This window comes from Ictidomys tridecemlineatus, chromosome 11 (assembly GCF_052094955.1).
Source record: "Ictidomys tridecemlineatus isolate mIctTri1 chromosome 11, mIctTri1.hap1, whole genome shotgun sequence".
NCBI classification, from domain to species: domain Eukaryota; kingdom Metazoa; phylum Chordata; class Mammalia; order Rodentia; family Sciuridae; genus Ictidomys; species Ictidomys tridecemlineatus.
This window is the reverse complement of record NC_135487.1, coordinates 26,786,352-26,803,155: the sequence shown is the minus strand read 5'-3', so window position 1 is coordinate 26,803,155 and position 16,804 is coordinate 26,786,352. Positions and strand designations below refer to the sequence as shown.

The 16,804-nt window shown below is 40.2% G+C and overlaps 1 protein-coding gene and 1 non-coding gene across 3 annotated transcripts in view; both read left to right on the top strand.

Moving 5' to 3' along the window:
- The first annotated feature begins 484 nt into the window (after positions 1–484).
- The window catches only part of Mtf1 (metal regulatory transcription factor 1), a 46,006-nt gene continuing 29,686 nt past the window's right edge, over positions 485–16,804 (top strand). For both annotated transcript variants that reach the window (XM_005317840.5, XM_040288392.2), the window contains exons 1-2: positions 485–583; positions 2,214–2,672. In XM_005317840.5, coding sequence (XP_005317897.2) covers positions 2,265–2,672 — 408 coding nt within the window. In that variant the 5' untranslated portion in view covers positions 485–583; positions 2,214–2,264. The remainder of the gene's footprint in view (positions 584–2,213; positions 2,673–16,804) is intronic.
- On the top strand, positions 4,714–4,786 carry Trnaa-ugc (transfer RNA alanine (anticodon UGC)). The gene has a single exon. It is a non-coding gene; the product is annotated as a tRNA-Ala (tRNA).

The window sequence follows — 16,804 nt, the reverse complement described above, 5'->3', positions numbered from 1 at the left end:
TTGTGAGAAGGGAAGAAGGGGCAGCGTTCCCTCTGGCTGTTTCTGGAATACTCCTAGCTCTGTCCCTTGGGTCTGCTCCTTTCTGGGACCCTCTGGCCCTGTTAACGTAGCTGGGTAATCGGACGCTGGCGCCGTAGAGGAAGTCCAAGAACACCGCAGGCTCGTCCCTTGAGGGCCCGAGTCCGGAATCTGACGGCAAACTAGGGCTCCTGCAGTAGTGTCGCGAGCTGAGCTGAGGAAACTTGGGATTCGCGGTTGGCGTCGCCCACTTCCCTTACGCCGCGAACCGCCGGCTTAAAGCCCTCAGCGCCTCCAGGCGCCGCACTAGCTCCAAGCCCGGGCGACGTCCGCTGCGCGCCGCCCCGCCCCCCGCCCCCCGCCCCCCGCCCCCCGCCCGCCAATTGGAAGCTCAGGCTCGGCCCTCGGGCCGCTGAAGTACAGCGCCTGAGAGGGGCGGAGCCGCTGTCCCCTCCTTCCTCCGGAAAGCGGAAGCGGAAGTGACGTTAGGGGAAGGTGGGGGCAATCATGGTGCCGCTGGGGAGGGGAGAAGCTGCTGCCGCCGCTGTTGCCGGGAGCCGCGGAGGTAAAAGGCGAAACTGGACTCGGCTATGGCTGGGACTATTCGGGGGGCAGGGGACCTAGGCTTCCTCCTGAAGCAGTTCCCAGTAGAGACCCGTCCGCTCGCCGTAAGGACCCCACCCCTTCTCGGTTTCCATGGGGATGGGTATCCAGCCCCCCTTTCCTGTTTCCATGGAGACCCGGACCCTGCCCCTCTTCGTCCGGCTGGGAGCCCCCCGCTTGTCTTGGGGTTTTTCCGTGTAGTCCTGGACTGGGGGCTATCCCAGACAGCTTCCCTTTCTCAGCTTTCTCTCAAGGGTGCTCCGTTCGCACTCCTCTTTGGCTACCCTCAAAGCTGTGTGTCTTGTTTGTCCCGGACAGTTGGTTTCCGCTTTGCCGCCAAAGGTGCTGGGCAGTCCACTGGGTCCCTGGGAACTCTTATCTCTTCTCTCAGATGAAACGAAACGTGCATCTATGGGGTTGCGTAAGCAAGGGGTCGGGCCGGTTCCTCCCGGATTAGATCCCTTGACCTGTCTCTGGTAACTACCTCTCCCGGTCGCCTCACTACGTAAAGGCTCACTTTCTAACCCTCAGCAGAAGAGAACGATAAAGTGCAAAGCCGGACTGAAAACTAAGTGATGTACTGATTATTTTAAAATTCTCTGTTCTGCCTGCGGAACCCACATTTATAGAACCTGTGTGTTTGCCGGTGAAGGAAGAATCACTATTCCAGTCCATGAAAGCTTCAGATTTGATATTTTCACCAAGAGAGCGTGTCTTCCCAGGAGACACTGTCTTTTTAAGAGAGAATATCTGCATGTCTTTTATTCATTTAAATGACATTTCTTGAACTCCAAGAAGTGTCATGTAATATGCTAAGTACATTCCCTCCCAGCAGAGCGCCCACTATCCAAGCATATCTTCTGGTTCATACCTTATTGTCTTGTGAGATAAATAATTAAAGTGATCTTCATTAGATGTGCCTTTTTGGGGTTTAGCCCTTCCATCCAGAAGCTGAAACACTTGTTCTAGGAAGGAGGGGAGGAATTCTCACTTGTTCCTCTACTATTTGTCAGGTATTGTGCTTTACATACATTATCTGTTTTATTTCTCATAATAACTTTGAGAGAACAGAAATTACTAGTTCCATCTTACACATAAGAAAAATGAGCACTGAAAAGTTACGCAAGTAGTAAGGGCAAAGCTGGGATCTGTTGCTGAATAAATAGGTCCTTGCTCTTTCCACCATAGACTACATGAGGCCCTGAAGTGCCTCAAGGTGTGATTTGGGGGATATTGAGTGGGGAATTCCTTACTTTAAGATTTATAGCCACGCAGCCACTGAAGCAGCCACTGTTTGCTTCTTTAGGTATTTTGAACAGTCTTCAAATTGCTTGACAAAAAAGCACACTTAGGAGGTCGCATGAACTCTGCTACTATTCCTTCAATTCTGAGGGGGGTAAACTATTGCTTTCCATAAAAAATGACTTGGCTGTCTTAAGTTAAAATTTTAGAACTTATTTCCAAGGAAGATGATTTTTTCATTTGCTTTGATTTGCTCTTTAAATGAGAGGAAAAATGAGCCCTAAGGTTGCTGAGGATGATAGAAGGAAGATTTTGTGGTGTGGCTCTAACTCTGGTTTTGTCTGTTGCAGAAAGCTCATTATCTTTCCATTTCTCACAATTGGGCTGAATACGACTGAACCATGGGGGAACACAGTCCAGACGACAACATCATCTTCTTTGAGGCAGAGGAAGATGACCTGACCCCCGATGACAAGATGCTCAGGTTTGTGGATACCAACGGACTGGTGCCTTCCTCATCTGGAACTGTTTATGATAGGACCACTGTTCTTATTGAGCAGGACCCTGGCACTTTGGAAGATGAAGATGACGATGGACAGTGTGGAGAACACTTGCCTTTTTTAGTAGGGGGTGAAGAGGGCTTCCACCTAATAGATCAGGAAGCAATGTCCCAGGGTTATGTGCAACACATTATCTCACCAGATCAAATTCATTTGACTATAAACCCTGGTTCCACACCCATGCCAAGAAATATTGAAGGTGCAACCCTTACTCTACAGTCGGAATGTCCGGAAACAAAACGTAAAGAAGTAAGTAAAGCAGTGGGTGAGGGCCCATTTTGGCTTTGGGGCAACTCCTTACACAACTCTTGTTGGCAGTTTTAACAGGGGAGTAAAGGAGACCCTGGGCTTAGAGCCTGTAATGGTTTTGCCTTTCAACAATATGCCTCATGTTTGTTCTGTCTGCTTCCTAGAACTTTTGGATTGTATAGTTACATTGAAATTTAGGAATACTAAATAATAATATTTCAAATTTTCTTTCCCAAATCATAAATAAAATAAAAATTTTACTGAAGTAAATCCATGTTTCACATGATAGAATAACTAAATTTGGCATATCTGATAGTGCGTTAACTAGATTTGGCTCATCTCTGGGTTGTTTATAAATGGTATGTTTTGGAGATGAGTATCTACTGGAATATGCTTTATTAACTTAGAGAATGTTTAATGAATAATAAAGGCTAGCTTAATTACATTAGAAATTCAGACAAGACAGCAAATGAGAGTAGGTTACCTAAACAAAGTTGTCATGTTTATACCTAGGTAATGTGAGGTAATGAATGTCAGGATGCTTTGAAAATTGTAAAGCATTTTTTTTACAATTTGTACTAGTGGTGATGATAAGTGGAATAAAAGATATGGTTTAAAGGTACTAAGCTGGTCTCAGTGGCTCATGTCTATAATTCTGGCAACACTGGAGGCTTAGGCAAGAGGAATGCAAGTTCAAGTCTAGCCTCTGCAACTTAGCAAGAACCTATCTCAAACACAAATGGGGATGTAGCTTAGAGGTAAAGTGCCATGGGTTCAAGTCTCAGTGCCATTAAAAAAAAAAAATATATATATATATATATATATATATATATGTATGGTTAAAAAAAAACTAAACTTTATTCAGAAACTATTAATTTAAATAAATAGATCACTGATAGTTGTAGTGCTGGGTGCTAAATGTAAGATGATACCATGAAGAAATACAGTAAATTATTTAAGAAAATATATTTTTTTTGCCATAATTAAGTTCTTGAAATTACATGTGGCTTATACATATAGCTTATTCATGGTATTTGGCTTTTCCTTGTCTAGATTTAGAATCTCAGAGCTAGAAGGAACCTTAGAGAGACCGTTTTGTCCTACCTCCTGCCCTATGTAGAAATCTCTGACATCGATTCATTGGTTTGTGCTTCACACTTCCAGAATGACAAAAGTGCGGTCTTTCACAGCTCAGCCCAGTACTTGTGCTGGCCACTTTGATTGTTAGAATATAGAACCAAAATCTGCCTTCTTGCAGGTGCTGCAGACTAGTTCTAGGTCTGCCTTCCTGAATAATCTTCCTGTCTCAGGACAGCCAGTTAGATCATGTAAAGATCATGGGTTTCTCTTCATCTCTTGTTCAGGCTAACCACTTCCATTTAGTTAAATATATCCCTCTTGCAACATTTTCCCCCAGTTTGTCATTGGCCTTGTCACCTTTAATTGAATGAACTCCAGTTTTCCAAAGTCCTTTTAAAATCCAGAGTGTGAGTCAACTAGCATTGAATCCTCTATGGCTCTTATCTCTTAATCTGGACCTTATACTATGGTTACTGTGTAGTCTATATTATTGGCAACAAAATCTTAACTGTTAGCTTGTACTTGGAAAGCTGTGAAATAGTGGTTCTCAACTGGGGTAGTTTTGCCACCTGGGATACATTTGGTAATATCTGGAGACATTTTTGATTCACTGGGGAGGTACCCTGGAATCTAATGGATAGAGGCTAATGATGATGTTGAACATTTTACAGTGCATAGAACAGTTCCATGCAATAAAGAAGTTCCTGGCCCAAAATGTTAACAGTGCTCAGAAACCTTTGCTCTGTATCATTCTCTTGAGTGCAGATAGATATGGAGGCCTCCATATCAGCTATAAGAACAGCACCCTACTATGTTTGTTCTTACCGGTTTTAACCCAGTAGTTGAACTTCTAAGAGTTCATTTCAATTCAGCAAACAGTTATAAAGCAAGGTGCTGTTATGCTCTGTGGGGTTGCAGATGATTGTGATGATTTACAATATAGAAGTAGAAATATAGGGGCTGGGGTTGTGGCTCAGTGGTAGAGCGTTTGCCTTGCATGCATGAGGCCCTGGGTTCGATCCTCAGCACCACATATAAATAAATAAATAAATAAATAAATAAATAAATAAATCTTTAAAAAAAAAAGAAGTAGAAATATATTTATGACAGTCATTGCAAAATTAGGTATAATGTGGTAAATGTGAAGGAGAGGTGCAGATATCACATTGGGAGCACAGAGAAGTTCACCTTTGGGATCAGGCAAATTTTCTAGAAAAAAGGTATTATTTAAGCTCTTCTTAAACAAGGTATACAATTAATGGGGAATGCAAGGAAAAGTCCTTTCAAGAGATGAGAATGGCATGAACAAATAAAAGGAGGTGGAAAATTCAGACCATTTTCAGGGAATAGCCAGTTATCTGTGAGAACAAAGGTTAGTATATCTTTTTTTGTAAGAAGCTAAATAGTAAATATTCTAGGCTTTGCAGGCTATTTTGTCTCTGTATAACTATTCAACTCTTCCATTGTAGCACAAAGGGACCCTTAGATAATACATAAGTGAATGAGCATGACTGTGTTTTGTTGTTGTTTTTGTTTTTTGTTTTGGTACTTGGTACTGAACCCAGAGTTGCTGTACCATTGAGTTACATCCCCAGCCCTTTTTATTTTTTATTTTGAGACAGGGTCTTGCCAAGTCACTGAGGGTGGCCTCCAACTTGTGACCCTCCTGCCTCATCCTTCCAGGTTGCTGGGATTACAGGTGTGCACCACTGCACCCAGCTTGACTGTTCTGATAAAACTTTACAAAAACAGGCAAATGGGCTAGATTTGGCACACTGGCTGTGGAAGATAGGGAATAGAGAAGATAAGGATGGAAAGATAAAATCCAAACCTGGAAGACAGTGGTAGCATGCCAAAGGTTTGTACTGTATTCTGAAACTATTGGAAAACCACTGGAGGTATGTGAGCCAGGAAGTGATATGGTTAGAGTAGCATTTTAGAAAGAGTGTTCTGAGGCATACTTAGTGTCCAGTTAGGAGATGCTTGTAGCATAGGTTTGGGGTTTCATTTAATTCTGATGAGGGGAAAAAAGTTAATATTGATTTTAAAGAGAGATGAGAGAACTTGATATGGTATTGGAGTTTGAATAATGAGCCATGAGTTGGGTGTGATTCAGAGGCTTTGATCGTGTTGATTAAAAAGATTCGGCCATTTTTTCGAGTGTGTTGAATTTCCTCTGTATCTTAGTAGAGCTGATTGATGGATCTGGAGAAGAGTGGTGTCAAGTTCACTGTGGTAGATACTCTAACCAAGGTATATTCATATTCATACTCAGATTGTGTGATTGCTGAAGAGAAAGTGGCTGACTCTGCTCTCCACCCTCTACCCCGCTCCCCTATAAATGGTGATTCCATTAGTGGGAATCAAGATAGGAAGAAGAAAAGGTTTAGTGGGGAAATTGATGAGTTCAGTTGGAGTGATGTAGTCCTTGGAGATGAGTAATAAGAGTAAGTTAAAAGCCCATTGAAAATGTGGGTTCAAAGCAAGGAGTTGGTGTGGAATTAGTTCAAACTGTGGACAGTTTATTCAAGGGAGAAGTAAGAGTTGGTCTGAGAATTTAAAGATTGGAAAGAGGAACCAGAGAACATTGCTGTAGTCTGAGATGGTGCAATGCAGTGTATGGAAGCTGAGGGAAGAGAGGGGTCAAGAAAGGTGAGTATTCCTATATGACTTTCTCAGGGATTGAGGAAACAAGGCCCTGTTTTGCCAGTTGTGTATTAGTCATTCATGTCATAAGAATGTTTTCAGTAGAGCACTAAGCTGAAGCCAGAGTTTGAGTGATGAAAAAAGTAAGTGGGTGATGAAGAAACAGGAGGCAGGAAGTAAGTATCAAGTTTTTTTTTGTTTTGTTTTGTTTTTTTTTTTTAAGTTTAATAGTTGACAGAAGTATGGTGAGGCAATAGTAGCTCAGGGGAACTGAGCCTTTTTTTTTTTTTTTTTTAACCATAGTAAGTTTGAGCATGATTTAGGACTTAACTTTTGGCCATCCTCAGTTAATAATTACTGTATGAGAATATTTCATGAGTAAATGTTTGGGAAACATTAAATTAAACCAAGACAGAAATCTATTACAGTACTTTTCAGAACCTTTGATGTGCTTTTAAAGAAAGAAAATGTAGAATTTTCCAACTGTTATAAACTTGGGAAGCCATTTTTCAGGTCTTGTTTTCAGGGTTCAGCAGAGAACATTTTGAGAAATGCTGACTTAGGCAAAAGAGAAGATGATAGGGAGGGAATGATAAAGCAGTGATCATTAGCTGTCATTTTCTCACTCTGTACTATTTGCAGATTTTTTTTATTCCATTTGCAAACCTGGTTTGTCATTTGTATCTTCAGGTCATTGATAATCATGTTGAACAGGACAGGGTCAAGGATATCATCATGAGTACTTTGTTTAGTTTACTGTGGATTCAGTTTGATCAATGATACCTGTGTGGAAAAATAGGTAGGTGTGGGATTGGATGGGGATTGAGGAAGAAGCATCAATGGCTTTAGTTTTGGAAAATCTTACTTAATGACCAGACATTCAAAACATTTGCCTTTTTGAAGTGCCATCTTACCTTAGCTTATGATTTGACAGTGATTTTATTTTTGACATTAGAATCTATTTAATTGACTTGAAGAGGCCTGGTTTTATGACCTTTTTTTTTTTTTTTTTTTTGGTGGTACTAGGGATTGAACCCAAAGAGCTTTACCACTGAGCCACATCCCTAGTCCTTTTTATTTTTTGAGACAGGGTCTTTCTAACTTGTCTAGGCTAGCCTCAAACTTTCTATCCTCCTACCTTAGCCTTGCAAGTCACTTGGGATTACACTGTGCCAGGCTTATTTCTGATTTATTTGGTAACAGCGTCATGATATCTTAGCCACTCCTGCTTCCCCACCTTTTTATTAAACTTTTTTTTTTCCTGCATGTCCACACCACGGAAGTATTGTTCTTGAGAAAACAAATCACTTGAGTTGGATGTGGTGGTGCATGCCTATAACCCTATCAAGTCGAGAGGCTGAGGCAGGAGGATAGCAAGTTTGAGGCCAGTTTGGGCGACTTAGTGAGATCCTGTCTCAAAATAAAAAGGGCTGGAGGTTTATGTATGATAAAGTGTATGCACATCAGTGTGAAGTGACAAAGTGTATGCACGTCAGTGTGAAGTGCTCTGGGTTCAATCTCCAATACTGCAAATAATAATAATTTGATAACTAGTTTGTCTGGTTGGCTTCCTAAGCAGCTTATTTTCTTAGTCAGATTTTAGCCTGATTTTCCTGTTTACCCTTGATTGTTCCATTGTTTCCTGTAGGATATAGTTGGCTTACCTATTGCTTCATTTATTTTCCCCCTTATGCTTGTCTTGTTCAAAAATAAAACAAACAGCCATATTGGGTGGTACATGTCTGTAATCCCAGTGACTCAGAAAGCTGAGACAGGAGGATCACAAATTTGAGACCTTGTCTCAAACTAAAAAATAAAAAGGTCTGGGGATGTAACTCAGTGGTAAAGAACTTCAGTCTTCAATCCCCAGTACAAAAAATAAATAAAATAAGCCATCCAGAACCTTGCCACAGGTACTATCTTTTTCTACCACAGGACCTTTGGTCATTCTAACTCTTGATTTCACATTTCAGATTCCCATACTTGCAGTTTTACTACTAAGTCCCTGATCATTTAGTAGCTTTGAGAAATTTCAGTAAAGATATTGTCATTCTGCTCAGAAATATTTTTAAGATTTTCCCCTTAAAGGCTTTTCTACTTCAGAGGGTTTTTGTTATTGTTGTTTTCTTTATTTTGTTTCTTTTGTAGTATTCTCTCTCTCACTTTTTTAATGTTTTATTTTGAGACAGGCTCCCTCTAAGTTGCCCAGAGTGGCCTTGTATTTGTGATTTTCCTGCCTCAGCCTCTGAGGTTGCTGGGATTACAGGCAGATTCCACTGCACTGACCTCTACTTCGATTTCTAAGCAGCTGTTCATTTAGTTGTTTTATGCAGTCCATGTTTTCCCCACTCTGTTATTTGTGCCCTGCCAGGACTGTCTGAGTATCTTTTCATTTATCTCTGTCTAAACCACATTAGTGAATATAATGTGTCATCTATGGCTAACTGATCTTCCTGCTCTTCTGCTGAATAGTTGGTGAATAAATGTAAAGAAACCCAGGAATCATACCACATATTTTCTTCATAATGAATCAAAGTATTGCAGTGCATCGATTGGGAAAGAATATCCTTTTCTGCCAAAAAACAGTTACAGTGGTGCCTGTGATGTTATATTGCTTCTAGACACACAAGAAATGAAATAAGTGGTCAGTGATTTTCCAAAACAAGATTTATTCTCTTCTTCCTCTATCTCTTCATCCTCTTCCTTTTTTCTCTTTGTGTATATGTGTGTGTGGGCGGGGAGAGGTGCTGGGAGTCAAATCCAGGTCCAGGGTTTCAGGGTTTTTTTTTTTTTTTTTGCATTTGGTGGACAAGCACTCTACCACTGAGCTGTTTCCCCAGATTTTTTTTTATTTTTTTCTTTTTCTTTTGGTACTAGGGATGGAATCCTGGGGTGCTTAACCACATAGCCACATCCCCAGCCCTTTTTATTTTTTATTTTGAGATAAGGGCTTGCTGAGTTATCTAGGGCCTCTCTAAGTTGCTGAGGCTGCTTTGAACTTGCCATCCTGTGCCTCAGACTCCCAAGTCACTGGGATTACAGGTGTGCACCAACCATTTCCCATATTTCTTTTTTAAGCCTGAAAATTTTTTTAGTCATAAGAGTAAGGAAGAAAATTTGGCTCCAGTGTCATTTTTTTCACAACATGTCCTTTGTGTTGGGAAACCTAATTCCAATCTTATCCCTCAATATAAATCCCTTAGGCTGTGGAGTGATGTACTCAGACAAACCATGTTCCTGACTCTCTGGGACGGGGAACCACCTACTTTCCATTCTTCTCATACTGTCATTTCTTCAAGGGTCCCCTTCTGAACACCCACAGAATTGTCATTCAGAACTAGCACAGAGACTGTCTCTCCTTGAAAGTCTAGTGTTTAGGATCCATTCATTTCCCATTGCAAACTTTAACATATCTACCTTTGTCAAGTATCAGGAAGCACAGAGAAATAGTCCTTATCCTCAGAGGCTTGGAAGCTGTACATGTGTGAGGTTCTGTATGAATCCAGAGAAGAATGTGTTTTCTGTTTACCACCATATAATACTCCTTTTTCCATATGCCCCCTAAGTGCCTGCTTGTGTACTATGTACCTCTCCTTTGTAATCAGCATTTCCCTCACTGAGACCCACTGGCCTGGGAAATGGATGAGATTGGTATTATGTACACACTGGTTTTCAAACTTGGAGCTGTAGGAATTATAGGTCTCAGATTTGCATTTTACATAAGTATTGCTAAATTTTTGCTGTTGGAGAAAGTGCTTGAATTTTAGCTTACCCACCTATCCCTTATTTATTTCCTTATTTTTTAATTTATTTAATAAAATTTGTTTAGTTGTAGTTGAACGCAATATCTTTATCTTTTATTTATTTATTTTTATGTGGTGCTGAGGATTGAATCCAGCGCCTCACACGCTAGGCGAGTGCTCTAATGCTGAGCCACAACCCCAGCCCCCCCACCCATTCCTTATTTAAATCAAGCTTATTTTAAAATTGTTTCTTCTGTGATGATATAGTTTGAACCTGGATTCCATCTTTGTTCTGCTATATACTAGCCATGTGGCTTTGGGCAAACTGCTCTGTTTCCTCTTTTGTAAAATTGAAATAAAAATATCCCATTGCATTCTATGAAGATTAAATGAGATTTATGCCTATAAAATATACAACAGTATATGCATAAAACATTGAACATAATGCCTTCTGCTTTGTGGTTGTTCATTGAATTTTTATTTGCTTTTTCTTTCTCACAGACCCTTATGATTCTGAGAGGAGGTATAGAGGTAATCTCAATTTAAGAAGAGGTAAAAATGTTAAGACAGTCTTTGTTAGGTACTCTATGGGGAGGCATTTTCTCCCTTAAACTAGGTTATAAATGTTGACTGGGTTCCAGGATAGCCCACAAAAGTTTTGGTGGCAGCCGGGCATGGTGGCACATATCTGTAATCTCAGTGACTCAGGAGGCTGAGGCAGGAGGATCACAAATTCAAAGCCAGCCTCAGCAACTTAGTGAGACCCCTATCTCAAAATAAAAAATAAAAAGGGCTAGGGATGTGGCTCGGTGGTTGAGTACCTCTGGGTTCAATCCCAAAACAAAACAAAAAGTAGTAGTAGTCTTAGTAGTCTAACTATCATCACTTTTTTTTTTTTTTTGGTACTGAGTATTGAACCCAAGGGGTACTCAACCACTGAGCCACATCCCCAGCCCTTCTTATTTTTTTATTTAGAGACAGGATTGCCCTAAATTGCTTAGGGCCTTGCTAAGTGGCTGAGGCAGGCTTTGAACTTGCAATTCTTCTTCCTCAGCCTCCCAAGCTGCTAAGATTACAGGTATGTGCCACTGTGCCTGGCTGAACTACTACCATTTATAACTGTGTTTTGAAATGAGAGCATGTGTAGTTCCTGAGAGGGCTTCTAGAACACTAGTAATTGCCATGGGTATGGGTAATCTTTGCCCTTATACTTGGCTACCTTTGACTTACTTTGGCTTTCGTAGTACCAGGCCACTGAAAGTTACTTCCATGATGGGCATTGGGGCACTTTTTTTTTTTTTTTTGGTATTGAGAATTGAACCAGGAGTGCTTAACCACTGAACCATATCCACAGCCATTTTTTAGATTTTATTTAGAGACAGGGTCTCACTGAGTTGCTTAGGGACTTGCTAAGTTGTTGAGGCTGGCTTTGAACTTGGGATCCTCCTGCCTCTACCTCACAAGCCACTGGGATTGCAGGCGTGTGCCACTGTGCCAGCTTCACATTGGAGCTCTTAACAGCTGAAGAATGATGTATTGGCAGTGGAGAGGCTGAGAGAGCTAGAATCTATTGAGCACCTGCTGTATACCAGTCAGTGCTTGAGGAGTTTCCATATAGTTTTGTATTTCACTTTCATATCATATTTATAAAATAGACACTCTTAGTTCCCATTTTACAGATGAAAAATTGAGGCTTAGAAACACCCAGCTATCAGGTGAGGCCTTCACGATGCCAGAGTCTATGCTTTCTACCATAACTCACCACTTTCTGCAAAGATAGGAGAAGTAGCCATTGAGTTCTGTTGGCTGTGAACAGGACTGAAAAAAGAAAGGGCAGCAGGATGTCATTAGTTCTGTTAAGAGTAAGGGGTGAGATTTGGAACAGCTCTGGGTGGATGGTGAATGAATGAATTCAGCTGTGATGGTGGGTGATGGGAAGACTATTGAAGAAACAGGGTCAGTTCAGAGCTCTTATGTTCCTGATTCAAGCATTTTAGTTGTTCATTATGGAGTAGAAGAAATGAGATCAGTGCCAGCATGGGAAACAGTTTTGGTGTCAGGGAAAGGAAGGGAGGTCACTAGTGATGGGGAAGAAAGAACAGTTCCTGTCACCATAACAGACCAGTCATTTACTTGGAGCATTCATCTGCTCAATGCTAAGAATCAGGGACTCCCTTTCCTTATTGAGTAGGGGCTGCAAATGTATGTAAAATATTAGTTCTCAGTCTCGCTTCTTGTCTTCCAGCCTCACTTTTTTCCTTCCTTCTAGCAGAAACCCTGCCTTTTTTTTCCCCCTCTTTTTTTTTTTTTTAAGCTTTTATTTCCTGGAGTTGCAGTGTTTTTTCATTTATTTCATTCACTTTCCATCTCTGATTCTGTTGACTTAACAAGACAGTCATCTTTGTTAAATATTTCTCGATATTAGAGCTGCTCAGAACACTTAGTAAACCAAATATCAGATCTCTGAACACTCACACTTTCTGCTTATTAGTAGCATTAGACTCCATCCTTATCAACACTACCCTGGCTCCTGAGCTTGTTAGCATAGTAATTGGCCACTGTTGGAGGCCACATGGGAAAATTAAAGTTATGCTTAGAATCTTAAGCTCTCTTCAAGAAACAAATTTTCTTTATATTCAGTGGGGTCTTCAGTGACATTATGTTCATATTATCTTTCATTTTGATAAGCAAACTACTTTTGTGTCACCTCTCTGAAAACTTTAAATTCAGCTTGGGTATCAACTCCATCAAAAGGCCTTTCTTAGCTATCCCAAGTCTAAGTGACATTTCTTCTGTATATTCCTCTAGTGTGCTGAACATCATTATCAGTTCAGCTTCTCAGACCATATTGTTCTTATGTTTATCTGTTTGATTTTCCTTTTCATTTTTAGCCTCTTGAGAGCAAGAGTTTTATTCCTAGCACCAAGCACGATATAATTCCCAGAGCATAATTTTTTAAATACATGAATGCTAAACTTTAACCGTAGAAAGTACCAGATATTTCTATGTAATCATGAAAACTTGCATTTATGTTTTTTGTGACTTCCTGTTGTTCCCCAGTTTGAGGAGGCTTAAGTTTCTTTTTTTGTAAAATTTGGTGCTATTTTAAAATAATTGTGAAAGACACAGAATAGTGACTTCGATTTACTGTCTCTTTCTGATGAACTGGGAGGTTATTATTCAGGTTACTAGCAGGGAGCAGGCATTAGTTTTGATAGTGAGCCGTCTACTGCACCTTAAAAAATATTTTCCCTAATCTGTATTCTCCCTTAAATTTTTATTCTCGATCTCTCTCTTCTCAGCCATGTTTTCTTGAAAGTTGAGTTTATACTTACTGCCTAATTTTGGCTTCTTCTCTTACCACTCCAGTGAAACTAGTGTGCTGGGGTAGGTATGACTTTGAGTCAGCTAAAACTGAGAAATACTTTACCAATTATCTCTGCCACATTTGATTTATTAACCACCCTCCTTGAAACTCATGTAGTCCTTCACTACTTTCTTTTGTTTATTTGAAAAATAAAAATGGAAGCCAGGCATGGGTGGTGCATAGCTATACTCCCAGCTACTCTGGAGGCTAATTCCAGGCCAGCCTTAGCAATTTAGGAGACCCTATCTCAAAATAAAAATAAAAAATGGGCTAAAGATGTAACTCAGTGATAAAATGTTTGACTAGCGTTTGTAAAGCCCTGGGTTCAGTCCTCAGTACTGCAAAAAATAAAATAACAACAACAAATGAAGTGCCACTTCTCCACAAGTTTAGTCTCTGGGATTTTGTAGTTAGTGAACAAGTTAAACATGGTCCCTGCCCTCATGGAACTTTCAGCCCATTTGAGAAGTAGCCATTCATTTATTTAATTCAATAAATATTTACTTAATGCCTGCTGTTTTCTAGATACTGTTTTTCCTAATTAAAGATAATGATGTAAATGATTTAGTTATTTAATTATTTCATCTTCATCTTGTGCTTTAAAGAAATAGAATTATCACTCATCATCCATTGGGGATTGGTTCTAGAAACACTTCCCCTTTCCCCATCCATGGATGCCCAAGTTCCTTATATAAAAGAGTGTAGTATTTGTATCTAACTTTGCGCATTCTTCCATATAGTTTAAATCACCTTTAGATGACTTATATATCTAATAAAATATAAGTGCTGGGCTAAGGTTGTAGCTCAGTGGTAGAGCTCTTGCCTAGTACTTGTGAGGCTCTGGGTTCGATCCTCAGCATCACATGAAAACAAATAAACTGGGTGTAGTGTTATCCCAGCAGCTCAGGAAGCTGAGAGAGGAGGATCATGAGTTTAAAGCCAATCTCAGCAACGGTGAGGCACTAAGCAACTCCATGAGACCCTGTCTCTAAATAAAATACAAAAAAGGGCTGGGGATGTGGCTTATTGGCCCCTGAGTTCAATCCGTGGTACTAAATAAATAAATAAAGCTATTAACAAATGTAAGTACTATATAAATAGTTGTTATATTATTTAGGGATTGATGAGGAAGAAAAAATCTGTACATGTTCAGTGCAGACATAGGTTGGGTATTTTTGAGAATATTTTCAATCTGTGGTTGGCTGAATTCAGGAATGAAGAACCCATAGATGCAGATTACTGGCTACAGGAAGCTATGAGAACCTATAACAAGGATACCTGTTCTAGTTTGAGGTGATAATAAGGTCCAATCAGGGAAATGGTCCCTTGAGAAAGGAACACTCAGTAGAAGCATGAATTGGCCAAAAACAAACTCAGATGAAAGCAGGGCAGAGACAAAGGGTAGTTAATTATTTATTGTAATTCCTTTGAAAGAGTTGAGCACTGTAGGAGCATCTTCAGAGTGAAATTCTGCTCTTATCTACCATGATTATTATAAGCTTTATGTTTGAGACATACAGACTCCTTTATTGCAGCATCCACTGTCCCAATTTTCTTTACTAGTCAGTGATTATTTTGAAATCTTTCATCACCGAAGAGGTTTTTAGTCTTAATGAGACATCAGAATATATGCGTGAGTAGATAATTAACAATATAGGTTAAGTGTCAAATGAGTGGTATAGTTAATTTATTATTGGCATTTAGAGAAAGGCCCTGTCCTGTAGACAAAGAGTGATTTTTTAAAAAAATATTTATTTTTTAATCAGGGGTGGACCCAATATCTTTATTTTATTTTTATGTGGTGCTGAGGATCGAACTCGGGCCGCACGCATGCCAGGCAAGTGCGCTACCGCTTGAGCCACATCCCCAGCCCACGATTATATAGAGAACCTTGGAGATAGTTAGGCTTAAATTAAAGGAATAGAGAGACTCCAAAAAGCAAAAAAAGGAACTGGGCATTTCCAGCAGAGAGCAGGGAAAGAGTAAAGGCAAAGAGGTGGGTATTCTGAGTTGAATTTGGGGAACCAGTGTGCTGTTGCCTGCCGGCTTAGTAGACAGCCTTGTGTTTGGCTGGTTACTGAGTAATATGATAGAACATGGAAGAGACCCAGAGAATATCCTTAAGTATCAGGCTAAGGAACTGAGATTTTATCGTTTGGACAGAGATGGCATGTGTAGAATACTGTTTTAGAATTATTCCGGCATTGACCTCAAAACTAGGTTCTTTTGAACTGACTAGGGGAAGGTGGGTGTGGCGGTGCATGGCTGTAATCCCTGCAGCTCAGGAGGCTGAAGCAGAAGGATCACAAGTTCAAGGCCAGCCTGGGCAATTTGGCAAGACTGTGTCTCAAATAGTAAAAAATGGCTAAGGGTGTAGCTCATTGATAGAATGTCCCACAAACAAAAACCTTAGGCACTGAGTGATTGAATAATTCAGTTCCTTGGAGCATCTCCTTTGTGGCAGTAGAAAAGGTACTAGGTAAGAGAGCACTTGCCTAAGAAAGCTGAAGATTTGTGCAAGGTCACCTTGGGAGTTGGATAGAGAAATGTGAAGTGGACAGGAGAACCTGGAGGCGTCAGGGCCCCTCTCTTTCTCCACCCCTGCAAGTATTAGGGATTAGCAAACTGTGGATCACAGACCAAATCCATCCACTTGCTTGTTATTATATAGCTTTGGAGCTAAGGTAGTTTTTTGTATTTTTTAATGATTTTTTTAAATCAAAAGAATAATATTTTCTTTTATATGAAAATTATATGAAATTATTTCAGTGTCCTTAATAGTCTTTTGAACAGCTTTGCTGGTTCATTTACTTTTTTTTTTTTTTTTTTTTTTGGTGAGGGGAGTACTAGAGATTGAATTCAGGGGCACTCAGCCACTGAGCCATATCCTCATCCTTATTTTGTATTTTATTTAAAGACAGGGTCTCACTGAGTTTCTTAGAGCCTCGCTGTTGCTGAGGCTGGCTTTGAACTAGTGATCCTCCTGTCTCAGTCTCCCGAGTCTCTGGGATTACAAGTGTGCACTAGTATACCTAGCTTTGGTTCATTTATTTATGTCTGTGGCTGCTTTAATCTGTGATGGCAGACTTGAATTCTCGTGACTGAAACCATAAAGCCCACAGAGCATAGACTTGTACTGTTTGGCTTTTTATAGAAAACCATCCACGCTTGGGCTGGGGTTGTGGCTCAGTGGTAGAGTGCTTACCTAGTATGTGAAAGGCCCTGGGTTCAATCCTCAGCACCACATAAAAATAAATAAATAAAATAAAGATATTGTGTCTAACTACAACTAAAAA